Source organism: Urocitellus parryii, chromosome 4 (genome assembly GCF_045843805.1).
Source record: "Urocitellus parryii isolate mUroPar1 chromosome 4, mUroPar1.hap1, whole genome shotgun sequence".
Taxonomy (NCBI): Eukaryota; Metazoa; Chordata; class Mammalia; order Rodentia; family Sciuridae; genus Urocitellus; species Urocitellus parryii.
This window is the reverse complement of record NC_135534.1, coordinates 175,331,604-175,349,657: the sequence shown is the minus strand read 5'-3', so window position 1 is coordinate 175,349,657 and position 18,054 is coordinate 175,331,604. Positions and strand designations below refer to the sequence as shown.

Genomic DNA, 18,054 nt, shown 5'->3' with positions numbered 1-18,054 from the left:
CACGGATGTACCCACAATATCGACACATCCTACCTAGAGACTCGCTGAAAACCCCCTTAGCAGGTCCAATGTAGTCCCCTCAGGAAACCGCAGCCTCGAGAAAGATGTTTAGACTGCCTTTTGGCATGGAGAATACTGGGCGTTCTGGTTGTCCTGGTAACCGATCCCTCCTCTCCCGGCCCGGATTCTAGGGGTTTCAGTCAATCCCCTCCCTCCTTGACCCTGGACCCGCTCTTCCTTATCGCCACTCCCCAGGTAAGGCAAGAGTCCCTTTGCGAAGGTCTGCGGATGTTCAAGTCTCCCCAAAGAATAGACTTTCAAGCAAGGCCTTTCACTTTTCACCTCCTGCAGTCGGGCTCATCCACAACCAAGATCCTCTCTTGGGATCGACACTTTCCTCTTCAATCTACCATAATTTCCTGATCTAAGAACAACAACCAAGCCAAAGCCCAAAGGTATGTAGTTTCTCCAATGGTTCTTCCCACCCAAACCTTCAACCTGTTCCCCTCCTAATACCTGTCCTGCCACCTTCTACTTTTCATCCTTCTCCTCCCCATCCCTCAGTCCCTCCTCCCCCTCTGGTTCCCTTTTCTTTCCTCCCATTCTTTAGTTCTCCAGCCTCAGGTTACTTTTCCCTCTAAGTGACTTTGAGCCTCTTCTCACTTATCACCCTACCTCTGTCACTACTTCCCGTCCCAAACTTTCCTTTGGAAAGGCTCTGATGGATTATGGGTTTTTTCTTGTTGTGTTGTTGTTTGTTTTTGTTTTGTTTTTTGTCTTTTGGTACTGAGGATTGAACCAAGGGGTGTTTAACCACTAAGCCACATCCCCAGCCCTTTTTTTTTTTTTTTTTTTTTTGTATTGTATTTAGAAACAGGGTATCTCTGAATTACTTAGGGCCTCTCTAAGTTGCTGAGGCTGGCTTTCAACTCGCAATTCTCCTGCCTCAGCCTCCCAAACTCCTGGGATTACAGTCATGTGCCACTGCACTCAGCTTCTAATGAGTTTAAGAAGTGATATATCTAGTGTCTCTGGAGCAAGGCAAAAAGTAGAGAGCAGAGAAAGTAAAGGCAGGAATGCTCGGTAGTGTTGCAAATGATAACAGACTTTGAATGGCACGGCAAAGAAATTTGGACTTAATCCAAATTTAAACTGAGTCATTGAATGCTTTTAAGCAAGGCAAGGCTAATGTTGGGTTTGTGTTGATTGGGTCAGGAAGAAGGACTACCTATCTGGGGCCTCCTTCCAGAAGGAATTAGGCAGCCCCATAGCATCCTATACTTATCAATTATTCCTTGTCACTGTTAGTTGACTTGTCTCTCCCAAACTCAGCTGAATCCAAGGGCTTAGCACAGTGCTTGAGTAAAAGCATAAGATCAGGCTCTTTGCAAAAAGTATAAGTTACATAAATGAATAAAATAATGGGTGAATGAATTAATATGCTGGGGGTGGCAGTACAGAGGCAAAGTTATTACACAATTCAGGCAGAAAATAATGAGAACTTGAACAAAATTGGAGGAATAGGAAAGGAGAGAATGCGTATCAAGACTTTTTAGAAAATAGAAATGCAGTTCTCATTGCCGATTTGAAAATCGGACTTGGCGAAAAGAAGACTAGGATAATTTTCAGAGTTCAATTTGATGTCTCTGGGACATCCATTTAGAAATGTCCCATGGGCAGTTGGGTGAGTGTGAAATACAAGAGTCTAAAGAGGGTCTACACTGGAAATATGGACTTAGAAGTCAGCAGCACACAGCTAGAAGTAGTTGAATCCTTAAATATGAATGACATCATCAAGAGAGGGTATATGTGGTCCCTAAACAAAACCAGACTACAGACAGGGCCTCCCTGCCTTAGGCATCATGGCATACTCTTCACTCTTGAGAGCCAACCCCAACTTTGGCCTGATATTCTCAATCTCTGGAATGCCATAGCTTGACCTCCAGGGGCCAAAGACATACCTAGGACCCAGCTCTTGGACTGGCCAAATAGCTATGTTCAGGCTCCCTCCTAGGGCATGGTCCTCTGCTACCATCTACTGATGGGATCCTGACTACTTCGGCGTTTCTTTTTTTTTTTTTTTAAGTATTTATTTTTTTAGTTTTTTATGTGGATACAATATCTTTATTTTTATGTGGTGCTGAGAATTGAACCCAGTGCCTCACACATGCTAGGTAAATGCACTACCGCTTGAGCTACATCCCCAACCCTACTTTGGCCTTTCAAACTTTTAAGTTCCAGCTCCCTAACCTCCCATTAGCAGCATGCCACATCATGTCTGCCACATGAGTGAACCTCCTGGCATTATACCTGGAGACACTCTTTTTTTTTTTTTTTAATTAGCTACACATGACATTACAATGATCTTGGCAATTCATACATTTGAATCAATTGGGATTGGAGACACTCTTTTTGTTTTCTTCTTGTGTCTCACATGTACTGAGAATCTTCTCCTAATTCTATAACACCCCGGCACCCAACCCTGTGAACCCTATGCTCTCTGTCCTGACTTATAGACCCTCCAGTCTCAAACTAATGAAGCCTGTACCTTATTCTACCATTAGATGGAAGCAGACAAGGTCACAGAAGAGCTTCATACCACCATGGATGCCAAGGAACACCCCTCTTCCAAGGACCCCTCTACTGAAGATTTACAGGAGCCCCCCATCTCTGAAACTACCTTGGAGCCTTCCATCTCCCAGACCCCTTTAGAGGCCCAGGCCTCTGGGAGCCTTTTAGAGCATTCTGTCTCTGAACCCCCTTTAGATAAATCCACTTTCAAGACCCTTTTAGAGCCCCACACCTCTGAAAATCCTTTGGAGCCTTCTATCTATGTAACCTCTTTAAAAGAGTCAGCCTCCGTGGTCCCTTTGGAAGCCCCTACCTCTGAGACTCACAATTCTGAAGTACCAGAGAAGCATATTGCTTTTCAGTCCTCACCAGTAAACCAGCTCTCTTCCTCTGATACATTGAGCGATGATGACCTCTCTGAGTCTTCTTCCAGTGAGGTCTCATGGACAAGGACATCCTCCCAGGAGCTTTTTCCAAAGCACTTCATTTCAGGTCCTTCAGCCCAGGACCACATGGACACATCTACCAAGCAAAAGGAAGATTCAGGGGAGAACAAGGAGGGAATGGATACCAGTGACATCACTGCTCAGACAGCCCATCCTGAACACCAGCTGGGCAAGAAAAAGGAGAAGAAAGGAGTTGGCTGTAATTGCTCCTGCCCTTTCCCCTGTTCTCATCACTGTCTACTATCCTTGACCTACTCCAGAAGGAGAGGACTGTGTTCCTCTTGGACATGGCCCTTCCTCTTAATTTTAGGGACTTCTCACTTCCCCCTAGTTACTCATCCCCTCCCTTCCCAGGTTACACAGGCAGCCCAGTGGTCCCTGCTAAGCAGGCAGAGCTGATGGACCTGACTAAGGAAATGGAGAGGGAGAAGTCTGGTGCTCAGTTGAACCATCTTTTCCAATGGGAGAAGGATGCAACTCTGAATGCTATCCAGACAGGTGAGCCTAGGTGGCCTTTCAGAGGCCTGTAAGAGGGCCCATGGATATCTTCCAATCCAATAGGATCTGCCCATTCAATAGATAGCTGCCCCTTTTGGAAACAGCCATGTCATTCTGCCTGGAATCTGGAAGGGAAGCAAGCGGGTAGGCCAAGAAATAGTAGTGTGGGTCTGACAAAAGATGAGAATATTCATACAAAGTCCAGGTAGGCACAGATGGCCCATAATAATTTTAATAAATTTATTAAAAACAGAAGGGCCAGAGGCCAGCCCAAGATCTAGGGCCCAGATCCAGGTAGCCTGTACCAGACAGATCCTAAGGCAAACATGGCCCAGGACCATGGTCAGTCTCCAGGAGACTTGTTGTTCTGATATGGCAAAAAACATTGGCCTCTTTGGTGCAACTCAATTAAAAGCTGTCATCCCACTGAGTGTGGTGGCTTATGATTATAATTCAGCAGCTCAGGAGGCTAAGGCAGGAAGATCACAGGTTCAAAGTCAGACTCAAATTAGTGTGGCTGTAAACAACACAGAAAGATAAGACCCTGTCTCAAAATAAAACATAAAAAGGGCTGGGAGGCTGGGCACATGGCACATGCCTGTAATCCCAGCGGCTCAGGAGGCTGAGGCAGGAAGATCATGAGTTAAAAGCCAGCCCCAGCAAAAGCGAGGTGCTAAGCAACTCAGTGAGACCCTGTCTCTAAGTAAAATTCAAAATAGGGATGGGGATGTAGCTCAGTGATTGAGTACCCCTGAGTTCAATCCCAGATACCCCCCAAAAAGGGAGGGAGCTATGGATGTGGGTCCGGGATTAAGCACCCCTGGGTTCAATCCCTGGTACAAAAAAAAAAAAAAAAAAAAAAGCTGCCATCCCTGCTTGTGAAATTCATGATAACTTGTATATCCAAGAGTTTTGAGTCTCCCCACCAAAGAGGAGAGCTGTCCTCTAGCCCTGTTGAATCTAAGTCTCAGTCCAGAGCTAGTACCTTTAACTGTGCTCTGAGTATCTCTGTAATGGGTGTGTAGACGAGCTGTGTAAACACATATCATCCTGTGTTTAACAATGTCTACCTGTGTTATTGAACTTCATATCTATAGGGATTACTGACTTCAGTAAGAGGGTCACCCTGACCTGATGAGAAGATTCTGAGATTTCTAGAATAAATTTATATATGTCATTACATTTATGTTGGTCTTTCATACTTCCTTTCTACTTAAGATGGAAATAAGGCTTAAGATATAAAGATAACCAGGAAATTCCATATCCTTATCTCTTCTCTGTATAATTTACTTTCCCCATTCCCATGCAGGATCCCACCCCATTCTACCTCTAGCCAATGAAGTCACAATGATCTAATTTGTTTCTCAGTTTATTTCAGGCATTGAGACAGGTTTTGTTTTGTTTTTGCTTATTTTAATATCTGCTGTTACTCTTGCTTATTTTCTTGCAAATACAGGATTTGTTAGTTTCCCTTCTTAGATGCTCTTATCTACTACCTTCTTCTCATTTCTTCTTCTGAATTGAATGCCTTCATTTTCCTATTGAAACAGGAAGTGTAATTTAATCCTGATCAAAGAGATTTGGGGCCCCCTTTTAATACTGGGTATCTTCAGTCCCTAGAGAGTAATGACTACATGACAGTACATGTAACATATTGATAAATGTCAAATGTAAGCTTTTTTTAATTATTTCAACAAATATTTGTGCACTATGTGCCAGTACGAGCCTAGTTGTGGAGGTGGTAGGACTGGAAAAGTTTCAAAAAAAATTCCTCATTAGAGTCCAAAAAACTAATTTGCACTCTAATAAGTGACACCAATAAGGACAATTATAATTCACTTTAATAATTTCTATTCCAAGAATGCGGCAGGGGCAGAGAAGAGGGACACCCAATCTTGGGTAGTAAAGGAACAATGTCTTACAAGGAAAGATTTCTCAATTGATATCTGTAAGATAGTAAGAAGAGGCGGACAAGTCAAGAAAAGAGTAAGGTGAGACATGACAAGGCTTAGGGAAAAGCAGTACATTATACCTGGCAAATAGTGTTTTTGAGGGGGAGTAACCCAGCTCAGCTTTGGAAGGTAAGAATTGTGCAGGCATTTCTGTGCCTAGCTAAAGAGTTGGAATTATATCCTGAGGGCAATTCAGAATCACTAAGAGTCTTTCATACTTCCTTTCCACTTAAGATGGAAATAAGGCCTAACATATAAAGATAACCAGGTAATTCCATATCTCAGGTCAAGCCTTGTTCTCTACTTCTGTACATCACCTGCTTATCCACTGTGTCCTGTTACTCCAGACAGGGTTCAGGATTCCTCTGGTGGAATCCTGGCTCCCACCCATTTCCATTGTGACACTGCCTCAACCAAGCTTTCTTGGTGTAATAGGGCATTGGCACTACAAGCTGTCAGCATCAAGACAGAATCAGCCAAGCCAAAAGACGCATCTGAACAAGTTTTAGGTCCTAAGAAGCTATGGGTAAGACTAGGAAACCTGGCCTGAGGCACAAATTTATGGATTGTGACCCTGGCCAGAGTTAAAAACAAAGCATGCCAATTCTTTTTCCTGTGGAACTTCAGGTTTATGCCTAGAATTGCTCACACAGTCAGGCAGTCTGTGTTCTCTGAGCACTTATTTCATGCCAGGCCCTGTGCTAGGAATAGAGATGTGTATGAAAAGACAGGTATTACCCTTGAGGAGCTCACACACTAATGGGAATAGAAGTGAACAGTCCATTACAATGCATCATGGTAGGAATAACACAAGAAGCTGTGGAATGGGTCCTAGACAGACAAGGGAAATCAGGGGCAACTTTTTGGAAGAGGTGAAATTTCAGTTGAAACTTCAAATGGGAATAAGAGTCCTGCAGCCTCAGGTCCTACTCCATGGGGACTCAGGCAGAATTCTTGGTTAGAAAAACAAAGGATGAGAAAATCTGAGTGGGAGGTTCTCCTACCATGTTGACATAGCACCACTCTTGCCTCATGGTGAGACTGGCCATGAAGCCAGCTTCAGATCCCACTGCTGAAACCAGGCTCTCAAAGATTGTAGCCTTCTGCTGGTGCCTGCTCTTAGGGATATTTATTAAGCTTGCTTTCCTTTCCATGCCTCCTTTCCTAGTCTCAGAACATTCTTGGTCTTCAACAGCCATAACTTCTGGCCTACCCCCTTTTCCTGGGCCTTGGAGAGCAACAGGCAGCCCTTCTCAGGCTCAAAGAGGGTATTAGTTCCTTAACACTAGGAACACAGAAGAGACATATGAAGGAGCCAATCTAGAGAGGATAGGAGAAGTCCTCCTTCTATCTCCTGGTACCAAGGGTGCCCAACCACCTCCTCTTTTTCAGGGTCTGTCACTAACCATTCTCCTTAGGAACCAATCCCTATCACATACTGTATATCTGGCCACGTTTCCTCTTCCTCACCTCTAAGAGTCTAACACTTCAAAGGAACAAAGCAAAGCTGGGTTCTAATGTGGAGAGAAGAAGAGAAAAGAAACCCCACAGTCACAAAGAACTCAGTGAAATTCATGTTCACCTTCAAACAAAATTTTACCTGTAATCTTCCTGCTCAGAAACTGAAGATTCTTCAGTCATCTCTGGCGGACTCATATAGAATTGATCCTGGGATAGGAAGGGAATTGAAGACATGGGATGGTCAGAAAACCTTGAGGGAAAAAGTCAATGGGGTAGCTGTGAGGAATGTGGGGTGGAGATAAACATACCTGGGGTAGAGGTGAAGCTCCACCCTGACCCCACGAAATAGGTCAAAATACCTGGGAGAGCTTAGGATTTTTTTCTTTCTCACTTTTCCTTATTATTCATTCCTTCCACAATTCTCTATTATTCACCATTTATAGGTCTCTACATTGGTTGGCGTTGTCCCCATTACCTATGGGACTGCTTCCGGATTGGGGATGAGTCCAAGTGCTTTTGTGGACATTTACTGAGAGAGCACCACATTATCTCAGGTAGGGGAGAAGTGACCAGCCTTTGTCAGGTATGGAGGGACAACTCTGTTATCATGTCTTGGGATATGTGAAACTGTGTGTGTGTGTGTGTGTGTGTGTGTGTGTGTGTGTGTGTGTGTTCATATGGGGGAGGATTTGGCATGAGCAGGCCAGGCCTTGTCACGTGCTCATCCAACCCTACCACCCATCCTTGTCCCATAGACATAACTGTGCCCTGCAATGTGAGTCAGTGCCGCTGCCTCATGTTCTGCTTCATCCCATCACGCCCAGAAGAGGTGGGTGAATTCTGGCTCAAGAGACGAGCCACTTTTGATCCCAAGGCCTGGAGGGCTCAATGTCGCTGCAAACATAGCCATGAAGAGCATGCAGCCACTGGAACTCATCCCTGCAGGCATCGTGGTAACTCCTAATGCAGGGGAGTATTGGGTGGGAAGAAGTGGGTATAGGATGCAAATAGTTTGGGGAGGAGAGTGGGGAGCTGATAAAAAAGATACTTGTTTGGTGTTTGGTGGGTAAGGAAGAGATGAGAATGTAGTCAGCCCATGGAGATGCCTCTCCATTCTCTATATTCTCCTGGGCTGTCCTTTTGTCTCAGGTTGTGGCTGCAACAATTTTGAGTCTAATTTCCTCTGTGCCGCTTGTGACCGGCGCTGGGAGGAACATGAGACTTTCTTTGAGACCCAGGAGAAACGCCGACGAGGAGGGAGACCTCATGGTAAGGGTGCAGTCTGGGACAGGGGGCCAGCCGCCCAGCATCTATAGTCAGGAGGCTGGGCAGAAAGGCACCTTAACTGTCCCCTCCAGGACTACTGTATTTTCTCACTCCTCAAATCCAATGCCTGTACTGGTTTCTACCCCCAGGAGCAGAATATGTGACATTTGCAGACATGCCTGTCCTCCAAGAAACCATCCTGAACAGCTCTGACTTCGAGGCCCTCCAGATGCAAAGGCTCCCTTGTCATCCCAGTCCCCACCCTAGTTCCCCTGCATTCCCTAGCCCACACAGACTCCAGCATGGTCCCCCATCTGACCGCCATACCTGACCCTTTAAACATTTACTCTCCTATCCTCCAGGGACATATACTTCAACAAACTGCATAGGCCCTTCTGAGCCTGGCCCAGATCAGCAATAAAATGGAAGCCACTAGAATCTGACGTAGTCCTATATGGGGCAGTAGAGCCAAGAGCTAACCAAAAGTCATTAGAGTTGGCACTGTTTGGGGGCAAGAGACAGCACCAAGCAGGATAAAGGCTGGATCCAGCTATCTGCCCCACATCATGCCCACATTCAAGCTTCTGGCTGTGACATCACAAGCAGAGTGATTTCAAGAAAGCCAAGAAGGGAGGAAATTTCAAGAAGGATAAGGTGGGCAATGATTTAAGCCCTTTCTGTAAGATAAAGACTAAATAGTGCCCATTGGGTTTTACAATTAGAAAGTGTTTGGGGACTTCAGAGAGTACAGTTTCATACTGGTATAGTAGAGGGAGAAACAAAACAGCTATAGTTTGAAAGGGACTCTTCCAGAAGCTTGGTTGAAAAATGCAGGGAAAACGTCAGACAATATCCAGAAGGAGATATGGAGTCAAGGAAGCAGTTTTTTAGGAAGGAAAAGGGGAAGAGACCAGTAGATAAAATGTCCTTGAAAGATACAGAAGAAAGAGGAAAGATTCCTAGTGAGACAAGATCCTAGAGAAAAAGAAATGGGATGAGATCAAGGCAGAGGTGAAGGGATATGCTCTGAACAAAAGGAACATCACTTCCTGAGACCAAGAGGAGGAAAGAAAGTTTGGAGCCTTCGCTGAGCTTCAGGAAACATTAGAGAATTTCCCTTCTGATAGCTTCTCCATGAAGTAGGATAAGAGTGAGGGGGTATTAGGAGACAAGAAGGGAAAGGTGAGAGTTTGGGCAGGCTAATGTTGGGGAATTGGAGAAAATCCTGATCAAAAACTGAGTAGTTTAGGATTCAGGTACAGTTGGAAGTGAAGAACCTAAGAAAAATGTTTAGATTACTGGATAGATGGAGATGGGAGGGTATCAGGGAGGATTATCAGGAAAATGAGGCAAAAGGAATTGGCATAAAGATGTGGAGGGTGTGGATGATACAAATAGGGAAAGAAAGTGATTCCAGGAATCAATTGATGAGTTGAAAGGGAATAAAAGTCTCTAATGAGGTCCAGTAGCAGTTGTAGTGGCATGGACTGAAGGAGACAACAATCACAGCCTGCAAAGCATTACAGCTTTCACATGAGAACAGCTTTGATGATAACAAGGACTTGGAATAGAGAAAACTGTGAAAAAAAACTGAGTTTGGGGGAGTAACAAGGAAGTCCATAGGTAATTCTTCCAGGAGTTGGAAAGCCTGACACTGATAGAGCTCTGTGCCTCTAAAGAAGAACTTCCCCGCTTTGGGCCTTGGTTTCTGGATCTGTAAAACAGGATTAACCAATGTTGTTCTCTGTGAAAACCCAAGGAAATAACCAGTTTTAACGAGCTTTGTATTCACTATCCCTCCAGGCTGGTTTCCTTTCCCTTCTAGATCTCAGTTCCACTTACCTCTTGCCTTCTCCAGGGAGTTTTAAGGTCTTCAGGTGTCCCAGAGGCATAGAGAAAGGAAGCCTCTGGGATACAGAGAAGAGGTCATCCTACATTTCCTCACATTTAGGGAGGTCGTCTGTCCTACCAAGGGAAGGAATACAGCCTAGACTACTAAGACCCCTAGGGAACATCACAGGATCAAATGTCTGCCCTGGGGCTGGGGATGTGGCTCAAGCATAGCCTGCTCGCCTGGCATGCCTGGCATGTGAGGGCGCTGGGTTCAATCCTCAGCACCACATAAAAATAAAATAAAGATGTTGTGTTCACCGAAAACTAAAAAATAAATTTAAAAAAATGTCTGCCCTTTGGAGAACAATGGACTTTCTAACAATAATATGGTTATATAAAAGAGATCGGGTAGGGTTAGGGATGTAGTTCAGTGATTGAGCCTTGTTTTGCAGGCATAAGGCCCCAGCACCACAACTTAAAAAATAAAAGTACTAACTCTAGAAGAATTTTCCAATACTGATAACCATTCATCTAAAACTAATTCATTTAAAAGTCAGCTACAGAGTGCTATGGTAAACTCATTAAGGAAATAGTATGCAGCCCCATTACCTGATATATTGACATAGCCTATGTAATCATTTTAAAAATTGATGGGAGAATAATATACCATATATTATAAAAGAAAATGTAACACCAAATTTGATTAATTCAACAGTTATTAAGCTCCTGTATGTGGCAGGTCATGTGCTTTTTAAAAAAACAGTGGAGATTTATCCTGTGTTAAACTTCAGACTAAATTCACCCTGTGTCTTGAGTATTTTCGTGACACGATGTTTCTTATATCAAAAGTATGAACCCCAGCAGAGTGAACCTGCCTCCCTGAAAACTCCTGAGCTAATTATCATACTCCTCATTAGAAAAGAACATTAGATGCATATCCTTTGCTTTTTGGTGCAGTAAGGGTAGGACGTTCCCATCTTCGCCAGATTTTTTAAAAATTATATATATATATATAATTATATATATATATATAAAAATTATATATACACACACACACACACACACACACACACTCTACTGTCATATATATATATATATATATATATATATATATATATATATAATCTAAAAACAAATTTTTAAAAAAAACTGACCTGGAAATAATTTATGGTGTGAATGTAATGAGAACACAAGAATGAATTGCCTTTTAAAATCTTCCAAATGGTTCCTGCGCGGTGACCCAAGCCTGTGATCTTGGAAGGCTGAAGCAGGAGGATCCCAAGTTTGAGGACAGCCTAGGGAATTTAGCAAGACCCAGTCTCAAAATTTGAAAATAATAATTATCCCCAAAAGGTGAGGGGGGCTGGGGACGTTCTTCAGTGGTAGAGCGCCTGCGTAGTGTGCCTGAGGCTCTGGGTGCAATCCCAGTACCACAAAAAAAAAAAAAAAAAAAAAAAAAAAATCTATGAAATGGTCAAGTGACTGAAACAGCCCTTGTGGAGAAAATGCTGGGTATCAACACCACCAAGCGCGCTCAAGCGGTAGCGCGCTTGCCTGGCATGCTTGCGGCCCTGGTTCGATCCTCAGCACCACATACAAACAAAGGTGTTGTGTCCGCTGAAAACTAAAAATATATATATATATTAAAATTCCCTCTCTCTCTCCCTCCCTCTCTCTCTCTCCCTCCCTCCCTCCCTCAAATCTCTCTCTCTCTCTCTCTTAAAAAAAAAAAAAAAATAGAAAGACCCCCTTCCGGTTCATCTTTAGGCCCACCCAGGTGATTCCTGGAACCACATGAACCTAATGCCCTCAGAACCTTGCCCGCCGCCTAGCCAAAGCAGTGAAAGGATCCAAAGTACGTTATCCAAAGTACGTTTAGACCTTGGTGCAGCAACTGACGGAGCCCGCCCACTTCCTCCAGCCCACCAGTAGGGGCAAGAACTGAGAAGGACCAGCCGGGAACGTGAAAGCCCGGGAGCCCTAACCTAACCCGAGCCATGGCTGTGAGTCAGAGCCAACTAGGTGAAAAATTACACCTCCAAGTTTCTTAATCCTTGGAAAATTTATCTCGTAGCGAAATCAGTCAGAGACAACACTCAAGAAGGAACTTTTACGCTAAAAGACGAAGCCAATGGAGTGGGAATTGGCCCTGCGTTGGAAGATGCAGCCAATTGGACGAAAAGATTCCGCCTCTAAAGTGGCGGCGGAGCCAATGGCTTGAGTAGCGACCGGAACCGCGATCCAATGGAGGTGGCCGGGCCCGCCCCCGGCCGCGGAAGGGGCCAATGACCCCAGCTCTCCCGCTCCGACTGCCCACCTTCGGTAGGCCGCAGAGTTAAGTGAGGGACGAGGGAGCTGTTCCCGCAGCTCCGGGAGGATGGCTGCTGCGCTGGTGCTAGCTGCCAGCTTGCGCGCGGCGAGCAGAGCCTTGGCGGCCTCTGGGCCCCGGGGTGTGCAGGTGAGAAGTGTCCGCGGGGACCAGGAGGGGCTTCCTCAGTTTCTGACGCCCTCTGTGGCGGGAGCCGCGGCGCAAGCAACCCAGCAGCCTTGCAGAGCCACTGCCCCTTCCGAGGATCAAGCTTTAGGATTGTGCGGTGAGGTCGGACTTGAAGGCTGCGGGTGTAGCGAACTAGCGATCACCGCCTCCCGTCACAGGCCCTGGCGCCGAGGTCAGGACGGGGTCAATGCAGCAGCTGCTGCCCTCCGTTGTCTGAAGCCCAGCTGGCCGGTCACCTCAGTTCCCTCTGTAGAAAGTAAGGTCTCTCAGAGCAAGTCCTCTGCCTTCTCCCTTGAGCCTTCTAATAAGCAAAGGTGTTAACCTTTGATCTTCCCCACTTTTCAGTAGCAACTCGGGAGTCAAGAGCCTAATTCGTCCAGTTCTTTTCTCCCCCATTATGACGCACTGACTTTATTTTTCTCTGAGTCCATGGGAAACATGGGTATATCTCTTCCTCCTGGATAACTGGGGGAGGACTGGGTTCATTGAGCTGATTTATTTATTTATTATTTTATTTTATTTATTTATTTTTGGTACTGGGGAATGAACCATCCAGGGACACTCAACCACTGAGCCACATCCCAGCCCTTTTTTTGTATTTTATTTAGAGACAGGGTCTCACTAAGTTGCTAAATTGCTAAGGCTGGCTTAGAACTCGCAATCCTCCTGCCTCAGCCTCCCAAGCGGCTGGGATTACATGTGTGCACCACTGCCTGGCTAAATTAACATGTAATTCCACTGATGTAAGTTACTAGAATTAAAATCCACGTAAGAGATCAAACATGACACCCAAATGAGGAAGAGCTAGAGTCAAACAGGACATATGCATTAAAACTTAAATAAACAGGTAACCAAGCTTAAATATCAGAAAACAAGTAATGGAAATAAGTGAACACATACTAACAAGGTGGGAGTATACAGACCTTCAAGCTGTGTTGAGATAATACACAGAAATTTTTGTGAGGTAATTCAGTGGTAGAATAGGAACTGAGACATAAATCTTGAGACTCCCATTTTGGATTCTTTTCCCTGCACATGTTAGGTTTTATACACACATTAGCAGGAATCAATTGTACTCCTGAATCTTGCATAATATTGCCAGTTATGTCCCAGTGTCTCATAGTCATATATATATATATATATATATATATATATATATACATACATTCATACACACACACACACACACACACCCCACATATGGAATACCAGCATGTAATGGGTTGATAACTATCAGAGCACAACTCTGCCAGCTCCAACTGAGTACATGGAAGAGTTATTGCCAGTTCCCTCCCTTGGGTGTATCTGACTCTCCTGCAGGTCCGAGGAGCTGCAGGTGTGATAAATGGGAATGAAGTGGCTAAGGCCCAGCAGGCAGCTCCTGGAGGAGCAGCTCCAACCATCTTTTCCCGGATCCTGGACAGAAGCCTTCCAGCTGACATTCTATATGAGGACCAACAGGTGGGACCCAAACCCCTTAGGAATTTCATAGATACAGCTAGCCTGATAAACTAATGTGATTGTCTCTGGCCTGTCATTGCTCCCAGTGTCTGGTGTTCCGTGATGTGGCCCCTCAGGCTCCTGTGCATTTTCTGGTCATTCCTAAGAAGCCCATTCCTCGTATTAGCCAGGCTGAAGAAGAAGACCAGCAGGTGGGAAGAACAAGGCCAGGAGTTGTTGTGGGAATAGCCCTGGTAAAGCTAGAGGTTTTGCCCTCTGTGAATAAAGACAACTATGTCCCTCCCTTCTCCCTATAGCTTCTAGGACACCTTCTCCTTGTAGCCAAGAAAACAGCAAAGGCTGAGGGCCTAGGAGATGGATACCGACTTGGTGAGTGACTTGGCCCATGGGTCCCTCATCTATGAATTCCTGCTCCTCAATATGATCTTCATTCTTTGATCTCTCCCATAATCCTGAACCCCTAACTTCAAGCTCTATTTCAGTGATCAATGATGGAAAGCTGGGAGCACAATCTGTATATCATCTTCACATTCACGTACTTGGGGGCCGGCAGCTCCAGTGGCCTCCAGGTTGAACCTACCAACTGACCCAAGAAACTCAGATCTGGATGTTTGGATGGGAAAAGGAACCCTGCGATGCTAATAAACCTATTCTCCCTCACTTTTGCATGCCTGTCTTTAATAAAAAGGATTTATACCACAAAGGGGAAAGAAAAGTGATTCTGCTATGTGCTCCTTTGACAATGATCAAAGTAAGAGACACTGAGGAGGCCCACTGTGTGGCCAAAAGAAGTACCTGCCTATAGATATGCCTCATGACTAGTAATCTGCCCTGGGTCAAACTTCAGAAAAGTAGCAGTAGGAATGAGCCTGAATGAGTAGAAAGAGTGTAAGACTAGCTGCATCCTGGACTTCATTCAGAGGCCAAACCAGGTTCAAAAGGGAATTGGGAGGAAGGTAGTCAATATAAGGGCCTAATATTCGAAAAGTAGTAACATACACACACGAACACACCAGCTGTTAGCTATATGCCGCTCCATATGTTCTCTGTTTTGCTCTTTAGCTGTTTTATATAAAGCCTCCTCACTCCTCACTTTTGAGAATGAACCAAGCAAATTAAGAGGAAGCTACTATTGGTCCTCCACAACACATCAACTAGGCGTTTGTCCGATGCCATGGTCCTATACCAGTCTCCAAGGTATCCCCATAAAGAATCACCTTAGCCGCAAAGAATCAGGCTTGAACAGGGAAGTCTCAGGCCAATGGAACCTTAAAACCGCGTCTGAGGCAGCATGGAGTCGGGACCAGAAAACGGAGAGCGCACCCAGCTTAAGACTTCCGCCCCGCAGAGGACTTGCCTCCACCTCTTCCCTCCACTTCCGCCCAGCTTTAGTTCTGCGCAGTCTCTTGGAATTTTTTGCTGTCTCTATGGCAACCGTGTAGCTGGAGCCTGAAGATGGAGCCTAACGAATCTACAGAGGGATCGCCGTCGCGGTGAGAGCCACAGTTCTGGCTACAAGCGAAAAGGGACAAGAAAGGTCAGCGGACTTCCTCTGCTGGTATTTGAAACCTTGACGCTTTTGTTTTCTTTTTAGATCTTTAGACATACAACCCTGCGCCGAAGAACTACGGACTGTTTCGGAACCGTTTCTTTCTTCACATGGCCATGCATCAGCCCTGGCATCCGCAACCACTGCAGCTGATGCAGCTGCATCAGCTGCCGCAGCCGCCGCCTCCGCCAGAGCAGCTGCATTCTTTACAGAGACCCCAGCGCCCTATTCTAGGTTCACAGAGCCCTCCTCTGACAATTTTCTTGGGGCAGTCAATGCTGGAACCCCACAAATAGGCCGTGAAAGTCTTGGCTTTGACCCTGACTATGTTTCCTCTACTGCTAGGCATCCCTGTACTACAACTGACCTTAGCTCTAGCGCTGCTCCTGTTCCTGGCTTCAGCTCTGACCCTTTAACTGGTTCCAGCTCCAGCCCTGTCCCCGGTCCTGGCTTCCGTGGCTATAGTTCTTTCCCTGGCTCCAGTTCTGTTCCTGACCATGGTTTAGTCCCTAGTTCTGGCACTGGTCCTGGAAGTGGCTCTAGCCCCGGCTTCCTCACTGGTCCTGGCCCTGGCACTATCCTTCCCTCTGGCCCTGGCACTATCCTTCCCTCTGGCCCTGGCACTATCCTTCCCTCTGGCCCTGGCACTATCCCTCCCTCTGGCCCTGGCACTATTCCTCCCTCTGGCCCTGCCACTATCCCTCCCTCTGGCCTTGCCACTATCCCTCCCTCTGGCCTTGCCACTATCCCTTGCTCTGGCCTTGCCACTATCCCTCGTTCTGACACTGGTCGTGGCCATACCTCTGGCCAAGGCTTCAGTCCTGCCTCAGGTACTGATCCTGCCTCTGGAGCTGGTCCAGGTTCTAGCTCTGGCCCTGAGCCCAGGCCCAGCACTCCTCAAAGGTTCAAAAACCTTAGGCCAGATCTTTTTCCTAATTATACCTCCTGGAATCAATACTGCCACTGGGATCCTCAGAAACAACCACCTTGGGAATCTTTGCAAGTCTCAGAACCTGGTACCCGAGGGCTGTGGAAAACCCAAGAAGATGAAGGGAAGCCTAAGTTTCTCTATGAAACAATGCCACGGGGCCAGTGCCTCCTCTACAACTGGGAGGAAGAGGTATTAAGTTTTGACCTTCTTTTCTTTTTTGAAGGCTTACCCAAGTTTCTAGGGGAGCCAGTAGTTTGTGATGAGGGTAGATAACAAGGGATATCACAGTCATTCAACTTACGGCCCACAGAGAGCTACAAACCACCTGGATCAAGTTCCAAACTGGCAAGATATCTCTGAGAGTTTCTTCTTCCGACATGGACACCAGGGACTGCTGACCACCCAACCACCTTCACCCATGCCCTCGAGTACCACCCAGAAGGATTCATACCAGCCCCCAAGAAACCTTTCTCAGCCTCTTCAAGGTGTGAAGCATGACAGCCAGAATGAGCCCATCAGGCAGAGGAAAAAAGAGGAAGGAATTTCTGGTGGGACTGTGGATTGTGTGATGGATATAAGGGCAAAATCTAAGATTCCTGTTCCTTTTCCCAAATTTGTTTCTTTTTCTTTTTTAATTTTTGGGGCCTGCTTTGTAATCACACTCCCACTTCACCCTCCCACAGGGAAGCGTGAAGCCATGGTGGAGATGCTCCTGCACCACCAGATCTGGTGAGAAACTAGGGGAGGGGGAGGGGGAGGGGGAAGAGCAAAACTGGGGAGAATGGCCTTGACATCTCCCAGGGCTACATAGTAAAGAGGTACAGGCAGATCTGGAACCCATAAAGAAGCCCTTTAAGGCGGAGTCAGTGACACACCATGACTACAGAATGGAGCTGATGCAAGGAGGGCCTCCTGCCCCAATGAAGGTGAGAACCCATCCTACCCCACTTGCACAGCAGGGCTCTGATAGGTGGTGGGAAAGTTCCTAGTCCAGAAGTTGAGAGAAAGGGCCAAAGTCCAATTATTGAGTATTTCTCCCTCACAGCCTCATGATTATCGTCAGGAACAGCCTGAAAGCTTCTGGATTCAGAGGGCACCGCAGTTACCGGTGTGTGAGAGTGACTAGGTGTGGGGGGATGGAGAAGAGAAGGCAGGGAAGAGTATGTCTATTCTGGGGAGAGGGACCTGTCCTCATGTTGGCATTGCTCCAGGGTGTCAGTAACATCAGGACACTGGACACACCGTTCCGGAAGAACTGCAGCTTCTCAACACCAGTGCCCTTGTCTCTGGGACAGCCTTTGCCCTATGAACTTGAGAATTATCCCCACCAATTAGGGGAAATGTCTTCCCTTGCCTGTCAGAGAGAAGGGCAGGGGCATCCAGGGGGCAGAATGGGTCCTGTGTAAAAGTTGAAGGGGGAAGTTGGATATGGAATTTGGAATCTGTTTCTGCTTATATCAGAGAGGTGAGCAGAAGGAAGTTAATTCCCTCTGTACTTTATGAAGGAGCTTTACATAAAGATTCTTCATCCTGAGACTGCTAATTGACTGATTTAGTGAGTCACTGTGTGTATATCCCATAACCTTTCC

The 18,054-nt window shown here is 45.9% G+C and overlaps 3 protein-coding genes across 3 annotated transcripts; all 3 read left to right on the top strand.

The window, feature by feature from the left end:
• Positions 1-2,564: 2,564 nt before the first annotated feature.
• On the top strand, positions 2,565-8,525 carry Fam221b (family with sequence similarity 221 member B). The gene is made up of 6 exons (XM_026380300.1): positions 2,565-3,186; positions 3,372-3,515; positions 7,372-7,482; positions 7,684-7,881; positions 8,078-8,197; positions 8,344-8,525. Exons 1-6 carry the CDS (start codon positions 2,565-2,567, stop codon positions 8,523-8,525), a joined length of 1,377 nt encoding a protein of 458 aa, XP_026236085.1.
• Positions 8,526-12,323: 3,798 nt separating this feature from the next.
• Positions 12,324-14,645, top strand: Hint2 (histidine triad nucleotide binding protein 2). Its single transcript, XM_026415370.2, has 5 exons — positions 12,324-12,485; positions 13,845-13,985; positions 14,072-14,176; positions 14,282-14,354; positions 14,468-14,645. Exons 1-5 carry the CDS (start codon positions 12,405-12,407, stop codon positions 14,557-14,559), a joined length of 492 nt encoding a protein of 163 aa, XP_026271155.1. The 5' UTR covers positions 12,324-12,404; the 3' UTR covers positions 14,560-14,645.
• A 706-nt stretch (positions 14,646-15,351) lies between these two features.
• On the top strand, positions 15,352-17,967 carry Spag8 (sperm associated antigen 8). The gene is made up of 6 exons (XM_026414837.2): positions 15,352-15,478; positions 15,580-16,654; positions 16,776-17,194; positions 17,277-17,391; positions 17,511-17,573; positions 17,677-17,967. The coding sequence occupies exons 1-6, from the start codon at positions 15,441-15,443 to the stop codon at positions 17,869-17,871; spliced, it is 1,905 nt and encodes a 634-aa protein (XP_026270622.2). The 5' UTR covers positions 15,352-15,440; the 3' UTR covers positions 17,872-17,967.
• Positions 17,968-18,054: the final 87 nt, after the last annotated feature.

Excerpts from the sequence above, each read along its gene's own strand:
- Fam221b (XM_026380300.1), top strand. The coding sequence starts at position 2,565 with ATGGAAGCAGACAAGGTCACAGAAGAGCTTCATACCACCATGGATGCC. Across the intron at positions 3,516-7,371 it reads TCTGAATGCTATCCAGACAG|GTCTCTACATTGGTTGGCGT; the intron begins GTGAGCCTAGGT and ends CACCATTTATAG. Across the intron at positions 7,882-8,077 it reads TCATCCCTGCAGGCATCGTG|GTTGTGGCTGCAACAATTTT; the intron begins GTAACTCCTAAT and ends CTTTTGTCTCAG.
- Hint2 (XM_026415370.2), top strand. The coding sequence starts at position 12,405 with ATGGCTGCTGCGCTGGTGCTAGCTGCCAGCTTGCGCGCGGCGAGCAGA. Across the intron at positions 14,177-14,281 it reads CTGAAGAAGAAGACCAGCAG|CTTCTAGGACACCTTCTCCT; the intron begins GTGGGAAGAACA and ends TTCTCCCTATAG. Across the intron at positions 14,355-14,467 it reads AGGAGATGGATACCGACTTG|TGATCAATGATGGAAAGCTG; the intron begins GTGAGTGACTTG and ends GCTCTATTTCAG.
- Spag8 (XM_026414837.2), top strand. The coding sequence starts at position 15,441 with ATGGAGCCTAACGAATCTACAGAGGGATCGCCGTCGCG. Across the intron at positions 15,479-15,579 it reads ACAGAGGGATCGCCGTCGCG|ATCTTTAGACATACAACCCT; the intron begins GTGAGAGCCACA and ends TTTTCTTTTTAG. Across the intron at positions 17,574-17,676 it reads AGAGGGCACCGCAGTTACCG|GGTGTCAGTAACATCAGGAC; the intron begins GTGTGTGAGAGT and ends GCATTGCTCCAG.